This window comes from Exophiala mesophila (assembly GCF_000836275.1).
Source record: "Exophiala mesophila strain CBS 40295 unplaced genomic scaffold supercont1.2, whole genome shotgun sequence".
Classification (NCBI taxonomy): domain Eukaryota; kingdom Fungi; phylum Ascomycota; class Eurotiomycetes; order Chaetothyriales; family Herpotrichiellaceae; genus Exophiala; species Exophiala mesophila.
Genome location: NW_015622505.1, coordinates 4311403 through 4326035, shown reverse-complemented (window position 1 = coordinate 4326035; position 14633 = coordinate 4311403). Strand labels below are relative to the sequence as shown.

At 51.2% G+C, this 14633-nt stretch overlaps 5 protein-coding genes across 6 annotated transcripts; 2 read left to right on the top strand and 3 right to left on the bottom strand.

The window, feature by feature from the left end:
• Nucleotides 1–25: 25 nt before the first annotated feature.
• PV10_03315 (uncharacterized protein) lies at nt 26–2279 on the top strand. Its single transcript, XM_016367748.1, has 2 exons — nt 26–627; nt 675–2279. Exons 1-2 carry the CDS (start codon nt 221–223, stop codon nt 2113–2115), a joined length of 1848 nt encoding a protein of 615 aa, XP_016227266.1. The 5' UTR covers nt 26–220; the 3' UTR covers nt 2116–2279.
• PV10_03314 (uncharacterized protein) lies at nt 2204–3157 on the bottom strand. The gene has a single exon (XM_016367747.1). The coding sequence runs from the start codon at nt 3108–3110 to the stop codon at nt 2400–2402; it is 711 nt and encodes a 236-aa protein (XP_016227265.1). The 5' UTR covers nt 3111–3157; the 3' UTR covers nt 2204–2399.
• A 987-nt stretch (nt 3158–4144) lies between these two features.
• PV10_03313 (uncharacterized protein) lies at nt 4145–6517 on the top strand (the record flags this gene model as incomplete). Its single annotated transcript, XM_016367746.1, has 9 exons — nt 4145–4399; nt 4466–4518; nt 4579–4765; nt 4828–5059; nt 5161–5454; nt 5542–5638; nt 5688–5777; nt 5857–5977; nt 6086–6517. 9 exons carry the CDS (start codon nt 4145–4147, stop codon nt 6437–6439), a joined length of 1683 nt encoding a protein of 560 aa, XP_016227264.1. The 3' UTR covers nt 6440–6517.
• On the bottom strand, nt 6509–9434 carry PV10_03312 (uncharacterized protein). Its single transcript, XM_016367745.1, has 3 exons — nt 8708–9434; nt 8478–8639; nt 6509–8430 (listed from the first exon to the last, which is right to left on the bottom strand). Exons 1-3 carry the CDS (start codon nt 8781–8783, stop codon nt 6956–6958), a joined length of 1713 nt encoding a protein of 570 aa, XP_016227263.1. The 5' UTR covers nt 8784–9434; the 3' UTR covers nt 6509–6955.
• Nucleotides 9435–11148: 1714 nt separating this feature from the next.
• PV10_03311 lies at nt 11149–14001 on the bottom strand. Of its 2 annotated transcripts, XM_016367743.1 has the most exons (3): nt 13665–14001; nt 13334–13610; nt 11149–12874 (listed from the first exon to the last, which is right to left on the bottom strand). In XM_016367743.1, the coding sequence occupies exons 1-3, from the start codon at nt 13838–13840 to the stop codon at nt 11534–11536; spliced, it is 1794 nt and encodes a 597-aa protein (XP_016227261.1). In that variant the 5' UTR covers nt 13841–14001; the 3' UTR covers nt 11149–11533. The 2 variants fall into 2 exon arrangements, with proteins under 2 accessions (XP_016227261.1, XP_016227262.1); XM_016367744.1 differs by having other exon boundaries at nt 11149–13610.
• Nucleotides 14002–14633: the final 632 nt, after the last annotated feature.

Here is a 14633-nt window from a genome sequence, read left to right as displayed (position 1 = left end):
CCGAGATCAGTTGGATAGATTCAACCTTGAGACGCATGTAGCCAGTCCATCTTTGGCGCATCAGGTCGCCCCGAACTTGGTGGATCGGTTCTCAAGGTATCAACGGTGAATCTACATTTGGGTCGAAAACAAGCAACAGCACGTTACTATTCACTTGAGTTGAAAACATCGACTTTGGTCCGGGAAGGACAGGTGTTGGCTGAGCTTCGGTCCTCCAACAATGTCGAGCCCCAGCAGTCACCGACCGCGAAAGAAGAGAAAGTCAGCCCCGACTCTGCTGAGAAGCGCCACTATCACCGACATTGTCAAAATCGACCCTCAAGACAATGCAGTCTCGCCCGAATTTCCCCTCGTCGCATTCCTCTGGCCAGCGCGAGGAACGACATCTCAGTGGATCTTGATCCCCCTCATCCTCATGATTGTGGGGTTGTTTAGATGGAGTGTCGGTCTCTGGGGCTACTCGGGCAAGGGAAACCCCCCAATGCATGGAGATTTCGAGGCTCAAAGACACTGGATGGAGATTACTACCGGCCTCCCTGTATCTCAATGGTACTTTTATGATCTCCAGTACTGGGGTCTCGACTATCCTCCATTGACAGCTTATCACAGCTGGCTGTGTGGCAAAGTGTAAGATATCATTGCAAAGTCACAAGGCTCACGCTGATCAGATTCAGGGGCTCAATTTTCAGCAATACGTGGTTCGCTCTGGGCACGTCACGAGGACTGGAGGATTACCACTTGACTGTCTTTATGCGAGCAACCGTTATCTTCTCCGAGTATCTCACCTACGTGCCGGCTCTTATAATCTTCCTACGACGCTACAGTCGGGCTGAAGCGACCGGAGTGACGAGTTCATCGATCGCCCTGGTCGCCATCATGATGCAGCCAGCAATAATCCTTATTGACCACGGTCACTTCCAGTACAACACGGTCATGTTGGGGTTTGTCGTTGCAACACTGTCGAGCGTCTACGCTAGTCGGCCACTGTGGGGATGCATCTTTTTTGTCGCCGCCCTCGGCTTCAAACAAATGGCTCTCTACTATTCTCCGATAGTATTCGCCTACCTTCTAGGATCTTGCCTCACGCCAAAGATCCGTGTCGGCCGATTGATCGCCATCGCCATTGTGACTCTTGTCTCTCTGGTTGTTGTGTTCGCACCTCTGGTGCTCGGGGCGCTTTACGAAAACCATCAGCAGGTCAAGCTCCCTATTCAGCCAACACCGCCACTGCTGGCGCAGATTGGAATCCAAGTTGACCCCACTTCACCTCTTGGAATTGTTCTTGTCCAGGTTTTCCAGGTTATCCACCGGATGTTTCCATTTGCAAGAGGCCTGTTTGAGGACAAGGTGGCGAATTTCTGGTGTTTGACCAACACATTCTACAAACTTCAGAAACTCCAAGGCATCATTGAACTACCACGGCTAGCCACCTTTGCCACATTGATGTCCATTCTCGGACCGATGCTGGTGATTGGGGCCGTACCCAAGAAATCTCTTCTTCCGTATGCACTGGCGACCTCGGCATGGGGATTCTTCCTCTTCTCATTCCAAGTCCACGAGAAGTCGGTGCTCCTCCCTCTTCTCCCCATGACTTTGTTGCTTGGTAGCAAGAAAGGGCTGAGCAAAGAGTATCGAGCATGGATCGGATGGGCGAACCTGGTTGCAGTGTGGACCATGTACCCTCTGCTCAAACGCGATGAACTTCAAGTCCCCTATGTTGTAGTATCATTGTTGTGGGCATATCTCATGGGACTGCCTCCAACCAGTGCGAGTGCATACTACGACCCGGACCGCGAGAATGTCACTGGTCGAGCACTTTTGCCGGACGAGCTACGAACGCCAACCAAGATCTTGCATTTCCAAATGTACATTGTCATGGCGTTTTGGCATCTGCTAGCAGCATTTGCTGTTCCTCCCGAGGACAAGCCTGACTTGTGGGTGGTGATCAATGCTTGCATCGGCGCATGCGCGTTTGGCATCTGCTATCTGTGGTGCTTCTGGAAGCTGGTGAGCGAGAGTGGCTTGATCGATTTCTACTTTGCCCATCAGGATGTGGTGGAGACCGATCGTCAACAGAGGGAAAGATCGAGTACTCCGCGAGTCAAGATAAGTTGATGCAGGCTGTGGGATGGTTTTAATGCAGTTCTAACGAGTGTCTGCATTTCGAAGTTGGGAGGATCAGACAGCGCGGTACCGTTAGGCGTTTGGTTAAAGGAAAAGTGACCCTAGGCATATCAGTATTACTCTTTGTATATCTAATACAGCCACATCCTTCCAAATAAAATCAAAATCTGTACATCAATCATGCCATCATAATTTCAATGGTGTCCCGCAGAATTCCCCAACCCATACCAGTTCATAATACGTTGCGCAGCATATAAAAGAGAGGGTGTTTGGTTTCACTCATAATTGACCACACCCTTGATAGCCCAGATCTCGCCATTGCCCACGACACCGACGACTTCATCGACGACCAGACCACCAGGCCAAATGACCATCTTGCCATCATCGTTCTTTTCCCACCACAGTTCCTGGCCTCCCAAAGTCTTCACCTTGGCAGCCTTGCCCTCTTCCCAGGGACTGACTGGAACGACATGCTCCTCGACGAATCTCTGCAGGTTACTCGCGGCCTTGTCTTCATTGCTCTCGGCGCGGACATTTGAGGAATCATCGGGACGGTCTTCCCAGGGTTTGCGGGGCAGAGCTTGCATTGCGGAATTGAGGGGTGCCAGGAGAGTGGTGTTGTGATCAGTGTTGGTGGATTCAAGGCGGCCTGTCACAGACGAGATGTCGCGGGTCAATGAGGCGAAGATGTTGATCTTGCGTGTCTGCGGCAGGATGTCGGAGATGGACAGTTGTGTGCCGGGAGGGCCAGTCTCGCCGGTTGAGGGAGATGAAGGCACTTTATTGTCATCATCCGGCGCCCCTTGTACTGGTCCTGGATTCATGGGTGACTGATGCGACTGCGAGTTGGCTTGGACGATGCGGTCGGTATGGATGACGGCGGGAGAAGGGTCTTTGAAGGAGTCGCGGATCACGTCGATCGGATAGAAGGCCGCCGCCAGTGATAGTGATGAGAAGATGGATGCAATCACAATTGTTCGCCGCATGGTGAGTGATGTGTTGACATGTGTGTTGGGATGATGGATGGAGTGTGGTTGATGAGATGAGAATCCAGATCTTGCCTTCAAACCGGGACAATGTTCCTCATTTGTCTGCGGGATGGAGTGACGTCGGTGGGTGATGGTCATTTGAACATTCACCAACTTAATAGTGCAGGATAAGAGACAATTGTGAATGATAAGACGAATAATTTGTTGTCAGACGGTGAGTATCTATCAGCCAATCCCGTACCATGTCTGCCTACTGTGCCTGCCACGTGCCTTGCTCACTCCTTCCCTCTTCTCACTTGTATTATTACAACATATCTTCTTTTCTCTCTTCATCTTCTTCTCGACTTGTTATCTCAATAGCCAAAATCAGCTTCATCCGATGAAATATGTGGCCGCTGGCGACTGTCTCCAGATGAGCGTGAAGAGCCAGGCGCTCTTGAGCCCTTGTCCCCCAAGGTTTGAATGTTCTTATAATCCTACACACTTCTTACTCGTCCCTTCTCAACCCACTCTTATCTGCAAAGCCGCTACGGTACATCTACCCATCCGAGTATAAACATGATACGCCGACCTATTACCCCATCATGGTGGAGCACTCTATTCAGCCGACATGGTGCCATGACTCGAGGTCCGAGGTACTCACATTTCCCTCCAAAATGCGGAGAGATCAAGGGACATTGACTCGAGACTCGGGCCTTGCGAATGCCCCGCTCCACATCCTCGGCCCAATCGTGAAGCCTGAATCCCTTTGCCACGTCCACTATTCCTTGGTATATGGCCTATACCTCGGGGAACTCGACTACTCGTACATTTGACTGCTTGCAATTTGGTGCTTTCACCGTCCACTACAATTGCGGACAATCTAGGGATATATATATATATATATATATTGGCCAATCTCAGGCTTTCGTGCCAAGATGCAAGCATTGAATTGAAGCTCCAGAAGACCTCCACCGACCATCGTTGATGAAAATACACTTTCTTCAAAGCAGACAATCCTCAAAGGTCGTTTCGATAGTTGGTCTGGCGTCATGGCTTCGTCAACCATAATCAGCGGGTCACAATGTCCTCTTGGTCTTGATGACAAAATTACAGTTCCAGAGCTGATGCTCAAGTACAACCCGGATCTATGCCCACCTGACAAGGTCGTCCACATCGACACTATTGCAAATAAGAGCTTGACCTATCAAGGTGTCCGTGACCAAGCTGCCAAATGTGCCTGGGGCTTGAAGAATAAACTTGGAGTTAAGAAAGGTGATAAGATCCTGGTTATTGTTCCTAACTCGGTATGTCGGTATCCACAGCAGATAATGTTGCCCTTCGGAGTCGACATGTGCTGAATGCGCCAATAGTCAGATTTTATCGTCCTGGCTCATGCCACATTATGGCTAGGGGCCATCTTCTCGTACGGATTTCCCCTATCAAAATGTGTTCGACCCAAGAGACATTGACAACGGTTCAATAGCCCATTGAATCCATCATCCCTCGCCAAAGACATTGCGCATGCCGTTAACTTGGTCCAACCCAGTTATCTTGCCATACACCCCAGTATACTTGAGGCAGTAGAGTCGGCCTTCAGTTCTCTGGGTCTGACCAAGTCAACTCGACCGACGCTTTTCACATTGATTGGACGAAGCAATAACATAAAATTGGTATGTACAGCTCTCCTTTGCCCCTATGGTTTCTAGGTTTTGGTTTTTAAATAAGGTCGTAGTTTCCGGACGACATCACAGGCTCGGGGCCAGACGAGACACTTGCGCCATATAGTGTGGGCAGCGGTACTACTAAAGACTTGACCGCCTTCATCGTCTTCTCATCTGGAACGACTGGCAAGATCAAAGGGGTGCAATTGTCGCATTACAACCTCGTGTCCAATTTGATTCAGACTCGCATTTCTGTCCCGGGCATGATGAATTCATCAAGTAGAGAATGCTTCTTTCCCCCATGTAAGTCTACTCTATATCTCCACCTCAACACCAAAAATCACTCTCCACCATTTCGATCATCTTGAAATCTCAATATCGCTAAGATGTCATTCAAATCAAAGACTGCCACGTGTACGGGCTCTCTGTTGTCGTTCTCGTTGGCATGTGGGTCGGTTCCTTCACATGCGGCATCCCGGCATTCGATTTTGAGCTCTTTTGTTCCAAGATGGCCGAGTATAAAGCCACATGGGCGCACATTGTGCCTCCCATCGCGGTCGAGCTTGCGCAGTCTCAGACCGTGCTCAAATATGACCTTTCGGACCTCAAGACCATCTTGATCGCAGCAGCTCCAACGAAGAGAGCATTACAGATCAAGTTGAAGACAAGATTCGGCGAAGACACGAAGATCATTCAAGGTACGACAGATTGTGTTGATATAGGGACCCCTCCTTTCGACTCCATAACATCTTGGCCTTTGTAACGATAATGACTGAAATGTCCAGGTTTCGGCATGTCTGAGTGTTCGCCGACCGTCATGTTGCAGAGTCCCCTAGACGACGAAAGCAACATTGGCTCAGTAGGGAAAGTGATTGTTGGAACGTACGTGTGGTCCCTAATATTTCTAGGCTGTCGTTAACCCGAATTCCAGTGATGTCCGACTAGTCGACCCTGTGACGCTGAAGGACGTCCCTCGAGGTGAAGAAGGCGAGCTCTGGGTTCGAGGTCCACAGACCATGATGTGAGTTTGTCCCCTGTCATCGCACCACTACCAAGGTTAGAAATTCGAGACATCTGACTATCATGTGTTTACTGAGCAGGGGATACTACAACAACGAAGCCGCGACTCGCGAGACATATGTCGGCGAATGGTTGCGCACAGGCGATATCATGCGAGTGGATGAGAATGACAACTTCTGGATCACTGATAGACTCAAGGAGGTAAGTGAAACATCGTGGTGGACCGACCTGCTCTTCTCCCTGTCACCCACGACCCCCTATATATACGAGAGAGCAACCATAATCACTAACCAACATGGCATATAACAGCTCATCAAGTACAAGGGATTCCAAGTCCCACCCTCTGAGCTGGAAGACATTTTACTACAGCATGAGTCGGTGATAGACGCAGCAGTGACATCGATCTATTCAGACGAGCAGGCGACGGAGCTCCCGATCGCATATGTGACACTCCACAGTCGACATGATGCGACAAAGGCGCCAGCCGAGCGACAGGCCGTGCTTGACAATATCCGCACCTGGATCGACGGTCAGGTGGCCGGGTATAAGAAAATCCGTGGTGGCGTCTGGGAGTTGAAGTCCCTGCCCAAGACCCCGAGTGGAAAGATCCTCCGTAAAGACCTCCCCTGTCGTGTTGCTGAGGCGAGGGCGGCAAAGTTGTGAGTTCACTTGGTTGTGTGTTTCGTCTCCAGATTCATTCTCCAGAGTCTGCCAGGTCTTTAGAAATATAGATGAATCAGCACAAAGCGTTCTATTTGTACGGTGTCCAAATCTTATAAACAAGTCAACTATAACAAGTGATGCCTATCAAAAAAACACCAAAAACCCCCGGCGCATGCTCTAGGAAGCAGCGCGCTCACTGCATCACTTTCGACATTCTCTGGAATGGGAAAGTAATCGTGATAAGCATGTCCAAATGTCTCTCCAACCCTCGGGACCATTGAACCCTCCGTCCTCCTCAGTAGCACAGGTTCCTCCTTCATCGAGATAGCCGCTCGATTCTGGTCGTTGGCAGAGCGCGTTGCCTGATGTCCAGACGACACCTTCGGAGAAGAGGGCAGCTGCCACTCTGTGTGACCTTTGGGATTTTGGGTATCTCAAACATTTGCAGCCGATTTCATAACTCGTCAATTGTCCTCATGATACGCAAGAATTCATTGTCGCTCATGCCAAAAGTGGTTACCGGACCCAGTCTTCGTCCTCCTGTTCATCATTCAAGACCAGATCCGGGTTGGACATATCCGGGGCAACGGACCAGGAAGGGTCATCGACAATGTTGGCTGCTGGAATAGACGTCTTTGTCAACGGCGACGGATCACTCCTCATATTGTCCATGTGTGCATATCTTTGCGCCTCTCGGATAGTAAAGGAATGTTCACCGGTCCCAGTGCTTCCGGGACTGGAGATACTGGGAGTAATTCCACGACTCACGCTCGACAAGCGCGAGGGTGGCTGCTGGGTTGGCTGACCAGGCCCTCGTGGCGAGGGCTGCGACTGACTATCTTGCTGAGAGAGTTGGGTCTGCATTTGTGCAAACTGGTTTTGCATTTGCATCCGTTGAGTTTCTGCCTCGACTTGTCTCAGATAGTCGTCAATATCATAGTTTTGAAGGTTGTCGTTTGCCAGGAGGTTCGCCTGGGGGGTTCCATAATAAGACGAAGCGGAGCTGTGACGAAATCGATCAGAGCTATCATCGCCACCAAAACTGCTCAAGTCGTTGAAATGGTTGTCGGCACTGATCTGGCGGTCATTACTTGTGGCGCGGTCATTAGTCCAGCCCGTGGAGGGAGACTGTTGATCGGCCTCGGAGGGTTCACCACTGGAAGAATTGATCCCTATCCGATTAATGTGGTTGGATAATTCTTGAGGATTATAGGTGGGTTGCTGAGACATATATGGGGAGTTGTCCTTGGGAGGTGGTGTGTAGCTGTTGCTCCCCTCAAGGTTGTATGTGGACCAGTCGATGGAGGCTAGGTCGTTGTTGTAGAAGCTTGACTGCACAGGCTCATAGTCTTGAGCTTGTTCATATGTCATGAACCAAGTATCCGGGAATCTTTCTGGCAAAGTCAGGTCGAGTTGACTACCATTTTGGCTGTTCTGTTGGCTATTGTTTTGAGTGCCGGGACTGTCGGTGCCAAAGGGGGAATATGAATACGCATTGGGGTCGAAAATCGGCAGAGCAAGATCCCTGATTGTTGGATTGACAACGGGATAGCGCTGTGGGCTGAGAACAGGAGAATTGTGTTCCGACTTTACTTTCCTCTGCATGATGCTGACAGCATCGGTCATGGAGTTGTGCAGAGGAGATTCTTGGAATGGTTTTGTGGAGAACTTCGTGAGAGGAAGGCTATCGGTGGACCTTTGGGCAATCTCGCGGTGGCCATGAAGGGAATTGGATCGAGAGGGGATCTTGTAGGGGGTGCCGAGTTGATTGTGAGCATCGTTGAATTTATGTACGGGCTTGTGGTGGCCATTTGTGAAGATGGTCGGTTTACTCTCGTGAGAATTGTGGTTAGGACGAGGCTTATGATGGTCCTTAGGGTGGTCCTTGGGTTGCAGAAGTTGTGGGATATCTTCGGGGACTGGATCGAGGTGGTCTTTTTTCAAGGAGCAAGTACATCTGGAGCCATGCTGACAGCAGCAGGTGTGCGGTTCTAGAGTAGTGAGTATGTGCAATTCAAGCAGAAAAAGATGGGCAAACCTGTTTTATTCTCGGTTTTGTCCTGGGGGCAGTCTTCCTTGCCATGGGCCTTGTCGTGGCACTCGCATTTGACATGTTGAGAACGAGCCTTGCGAAGACCTCGGCAGTGTTGGCACTGTGAAACAGGTCTTCCTTTCTTGTTGACATGTACCAGAGGACGGTCTGCAAGCGATGGCATTAGTGTTGGTTCGGTCATGATACCCTGAAAGGAAGCGGTGGGAAAGACAAACCTTGATGGTGGCAGGAACTAACGCGGTGGCCTCGAACGCAGGCTTCGCAAGCGAATTTTTCCCCGTTGATGAGCATTTTGACAAAAGAAGTCTGTAGAAATGCGGGGGAAGTGAGAACAAGACTTCTAATTGTTGAAAGAGGTCGAGGAGGGAAATGGTTGGTTCTTCGGCGGGGCGCGGAAAGGACTAGAGCAGAGGTTCAGGGCGGAATGGTTATGGGTGAAGGATAAAAGATAATTCGGACGCGCCGGAATAATCTGGATGGCAAGGCGAAGATTTTGTAATGGTGATTCTGACCGGTTTAAAGGAGGACGAGGTTACGGAAATGGCAAGGCCGCTGGATGGAGAGAGCGAGGTGGTACGGATAGAGGGTTGTCTCGTGGGGTGCGGGCGGGAGATGGTGGATGGAAAATTGACCGAGACGCCGGCGGCAGATGAAGAAACGCCAGTGAAAAATTGAATATAAGCCCGTTAATGACCAGATGTTAATTGGGATCGGGATCAGCCATGATGAGGTTGGGAGATTGATGGCGATGGCGAGAGTGGTGGTTGAAAATTGCAAGTTGAGGATAATTGAGGATGAAGATGAAGATGGAGATGGAGATTAGAGGCAAGACGATGGGGTGAACAGACAAGAACAGAACAAGATAGTCGCAACGGTCAAGTTTGGACTCTGAAGCAGGGACCGACTAGGGCAATAATGGCAGGCGAATCATGGGGGGTAAAGGCGAGGGAGCGATGGGGGGGGGGAGAAGAGAGGACCGAGGGTCGAAGGTTGAAGGTTGGGTGAGGGTCGAGGGGTCCTGGCGGGAATTTGGAAGTGAGCAACGTGACCACCAAGCCACCATGACTACTAATTACCTACCTAGTACTACTGCATCTAGGTAGGTCACCACGGTCACCTAAGGACATTGGAAGCCCGAGGCGGCCGAGGGGCCTAGAGGGAGAGGCTCTAACTCCCCAAGTACTGGTGGTGGGTATTTGGTGGTGGATGACTGGGATTACTGCCCTACAGATGGAAGAATGAAGGATGGAAAATGGAAGCACAGGCACTGAACCCTGCACCTGCACCCGCACCCTGCACCCTTAAGGACCTGCACCCAAGAATCGAATCGTGGTGGATCCAAAAGAGAAAGTCGCAAGCGAGAGCCGGAAAAAAAAGGTCCCACCACGGACGTGAGTGTGACTTGGACTGGGTTGGCAACAGACTTGGTATCAATGGCGAAACCTGCCAACCCTTGATAGTTGTCTTGAAATACGAGTCATGGCTTTCTATAGTCTTGTTGAGTTAGCATCCTCTATTGTTGAATCCCCAGATGTCTTCTTACGACCAAAGAGCAAGATATTGGACATACATGGTGAGTGACGCCTCTTTGATAGACACGATAAGACAGGCAAAAGAAAGGTGTTCCGCGGGGACCGGAACCACCCCTCGAATCTACCTAACGCTTTAACCGGGTGATCATTCACTAAATTCCCAAGTGCCGATCCGAGATGCTACTTAGCAGCCTTAGGCAGGCCCTGGCACGTCCGGGTCGCCGGGGAAAGGCTCACTTTCTCTCGTTCTTTCGGGGTTTCGGAGTAAGGATGGGATCATGGAGAGAGTAATTGCCCGAGGATGCGTAGGATGAGTCCATTCATCTGCTTAGGCATCCATTAGATAGGTATGTATGGTACATGCTGATGAGAAGTTGGGGGGAATTCGATGAACCGCAAGGACGGGTACCAGTATCGCAGCCTGAGGAAATCCTTGGCCTTAGCTAATAATTAGTCTTTCAGGCATTCTCGAAGCCTGCAAGCCTGCAAGCCTGCGGCTGACCTTGCCAGCTTGCTTATGGCGACTTTGGCGCTAGGCGGCCATAGGCTGTGGCTTTGCAACGTTGCCACCCACGTGGATAGCGTCGTGTCGACGTAGCGAGACGGAATCCTTGCAACCGGCTCACGGCTCAGAACATTTTGTAGTTACGTGTCCCTAGATAATCCTAGGCTCAACTCAGCTTCGTCCCAAATATAAATACTATGTAACGGCAAATCGCGTCAATCAGACTGCGTTGTCAGCAGTAGACTTCAGGTTTGGGGAGCAACTCCTGGCTTCTCCAACCTTATGACTTGCAAGCTGAGCATGACCACGTCAGCTCGCAGTTTTACACATAGGAACAGCTATCAATGGGGTATGCTATGCCATGCCATGCCAGTGCATCACATATTTGGCGGCGTAAACCCTATCTATGACCAGGTTGCCTAGTCTGGTAGTTGTCAATATTGAATCTACGGAGAGACTACTTACTTATAGTCTACCATGCACTTGGCTCGTGCCAACTGCCCATTCGCCCATCGATGGACCACTTGCCCAATGCTCGCAATCACTTTTGGATTCTGGATCGTCAAGGACCACAGACCTTGTCGACTCTCACGTCACTACCAACATCATGAAAATGACCTTGAACTTGTAGATTGTGTGACATGGCACATTCATTCTTCTCAACACACTATGGAAATTCTTCCCACTATCGTATCCTAATATTGCAGGCATGTAATAGAGAGGCCAAGAGACTGTGAGTCTTTACGACAAAACACTCGTGTCTGGCCATCATCGGTTGTCCGTTCGTTGCTTCGTGATGCCTCTCGCGTCTCGCGTTCGTATTGTGGATTTTTCTGTCACTTGAAACCAAGGATCAGAAACAATCGACCGCGTATATCCTTCTTTCCAACGCCATATCAATGCAATTCTGTACATGACACAAAATCCAATCTGGCCAAAAAGCCCGGCTGGGTCGAGAAAACGGGTTCGCTACGCTCAGCGTTGATGTCCAAATCACTGCTTGCCTAAACAACAGGGCCGGCCTTGATCACTTCTTCAGTAGCCTCGTCGGCGTACTTCTTGAAGTTCTCGTTGAACAGGCCTCCCAGCTTGGTAACTTCCTCGTTAAAGTCGGCCGATCCGGTCCAGCTCTTCTTGGGGTTGAGGAGCTCATCAGGAACGTTGGGGCACGACTTGGGCACGCTCAGGTTGAAAACGTCATACACTTCGTACTCAGCCTTGGCCAACTCTCCAGAGTGGATGGCGTCCAAGATGGCACGAGTGTACTTCAAGGGGCATCGCTTGCCTCCAGTGCTGGCGCCGGCACCGACCCAACCAGTGTTCAGCAGCCAGGCGTTAGCATTGTGTTGAGAGATCTTGTCAGCCAGCATCTTGGCATATCGCATGGGGTGCAGAGCCAGGAAGGGTTGGGCAAAGCATGATGAGAAGGTGGCTTGAGGTTCGGTCACACCATCCTCAGTACCGGCCATCTTGGAGGTGTAGCCTGAGATGAAGTGGAACATGGTTTGTGCTGTGTTGAGCTTGGAGATGGGTGGCAGAACACCACGAGCATCACAAGTCAGGAGGATGATGTTGGATGGGTGGTTGTCGCTGATGCAGGGAATCTTGGCGTTGCCAATGTATTCGATGGGGTATGCGCAACGAGTGTTCTCGGTCAAGGTGGCATCATCATAGTCGACATCACGGGTCTCGGGGTCGAAAACGACATTCTCCAGGACTGAGCCGAATCGGACGGCGCCGAAGATATCAGGCTCCTTCTCGGCGGACAGACCAATGCACTTGGCATAGCAGCCACCCTCGATGTTGAAGACACCCTTGTCAGACCAGCAGTGCTCGTCGTCACCGATCAGCTTTCGCTTGGGGTCGGCAGAGAGAGTGGTCTTGCCAGTGCCCGAGAGACCGAAGAAGACGGTCACATCACCGTTCTGGCCCTCGTTGGCGGAGGAGTGGAGGGTCAAGACGTTGTGCTTGACAGGCATCTCGTAGAAGAGGACTGTGAAAACACCCTTCTTCATTTCTCCGGCGTACTCGGTACCCAGGATAACCATCTCTTTCTCGGCAAAGTTGATGGCAACGCTGGTGGCGCTGGTCATGCCGGTGGTGTATCGGTTGGCGGGGAAGGAGCCTGCATTGTAGATGACATAGTCGGGGTGGAAGGTCTTGAGTTCTTCTCGAGTAGGACGGATCAACATGTTCCGCATGAAGAGGGCATGGTAGGCACGAGCGCAGACGACTCGGACGCTGATCCGGTAGCGGTCATCCCAGCCGGCGTAGCCATCGATGACATAGATTCGATTTCGGGTGTTCAGGTAGTCGACTGCACGCTCTCGGTTGATTTTCCACACCTAGATGACGTGAAACGTGAGTACGGGTCTTTCAGGGCGAAAATAGGAAATGAACAGCAATGACCACGTTGGTAGTGGGGAGGGGAAGACGTGAAAGTCTCGTGACAAGTGGAGCCCCTGCCCCGTAGAGTCCCGGTGCCAAGGATTCACCAACCGCGGCAGCCACAAGCATTTGCGTCATGGTTGTATGCGGGCAACGCGGGGCAAGTGTGGATTGGAGGCGATTGGAGGCGTCCAGCTCTTCCATGATCCTGCTGTCCGAGTCTGCCCAAGCGAGAGAGTGCATCATCTGCATGGCGGGGAATAGCTCCCATTCCACAAGTTACACAAATCTCGACCCAGAAGACCGGAGCATGTGCTCCCATGTCATGAGAGTCGACAGGTCAAGGGACACATGCCCAGGCGATATAATCAAAAGGGGTGGTATGGCAAGACATTGTGAAGTGGACTGTTGCTTACCTCGGGCGACATGGGCTTGTTGACGGGTCCCCACCAAACATCTTTCTCTGATGATTCCTCCTTGACGACTCGCTTGTCCAAAGGCGAACGGCCAGTCTTGGAGCCAGAGTAGGCAGTCAGGGCACCAGATGAAGTGATTGCTGAGCCGGTCTCATAGACGAGAGCATCTTCATAGAGAGCAGAAACTGATGGGTTGGCGACGATAGCTACGCGGTCATAGTCGATGTGTGCCGTGGTATGGAGTTCTTCTTCGAGCTCGGTGTGTTCGCGAGATGGCCTGTAATATCTTGTTAGCGGCGTGAATAGACGAAAGGAAGCGGCGACGACGTACTCAACACCACCTGGGTGCAAGGCGGTCTTGTTGACCGAATGAGTGACCATTTTGACAGAGAAATTCCTGAGTTGTACTTTTGCAAGGTTGGATCGTGCAGTTCCGGTGGCTGGAGAGGGAGAGTGAGGACGGTATTGATGAACTGCTTCAAGACGGGTAGAATAGTCTGAAGCCATGGGGGAACGGGCTTCTTGATATACTCGTTCTGTCAGTGTCGAATCTAGGCCAAGCGGATTCAAAGTGCCTTTCCCGAACGCTGGGCGGGTGAGATCGGAAAGGGGTGGGAGGGTTTTGCGTGGATGGAGAGTCCGAACTTGCCCGAGGATTGCTGATTGGTAGATTGACTGTTTCGCGAACGATCTTGACCCTAGTATTTGGAGGTTGCTGCGGAGCATGCGAAAACAGTACCTAGAGTCCTTTTTATTATCGTCAAACGTGAGGATTGTAAAGGTAACAGAGAAGCGCGGAAACGAAAGATGAGACAAGCTGAGAAGAGAGGGGAAGAGGAGCTCTCGCAGCTCGACGCTGGCACCGGCGGGCCAAACAAGGAGTTACTTAGTCCGGCCGGCTCATCATGCCTGGGGATTCGCCTGGGGAGACCTGGGGCAAACGTCGTTCATGATGGAATTACGAGGTACCTCGTACTGGGAAATGCCCCCTCGAAGGACCTACCTGGGCTGTAAGCGGACCTAATGGGTATGTGCACATTGGGTCCACGGCTGGCCCCTCGGGCTGCGCTTGGCCTCCCCTCACTCCCCCTCGCCCTAAGCAATTCAATGGCTGATGGCCGAGGGGCCACTGGGGCCTGGCCATCCCAGCCATTAACCACTCATAAGCGTCCACCACGCCTAGAGTAGAGGTCTAAACCCCGCCTTCAGTACCCGAAGACAGAAATGCCATACCGATAATGCAACCTCACACACGTAGTCACGGCAAATTTGGTTTGCATGTTTGGGGCACTCAATTTCC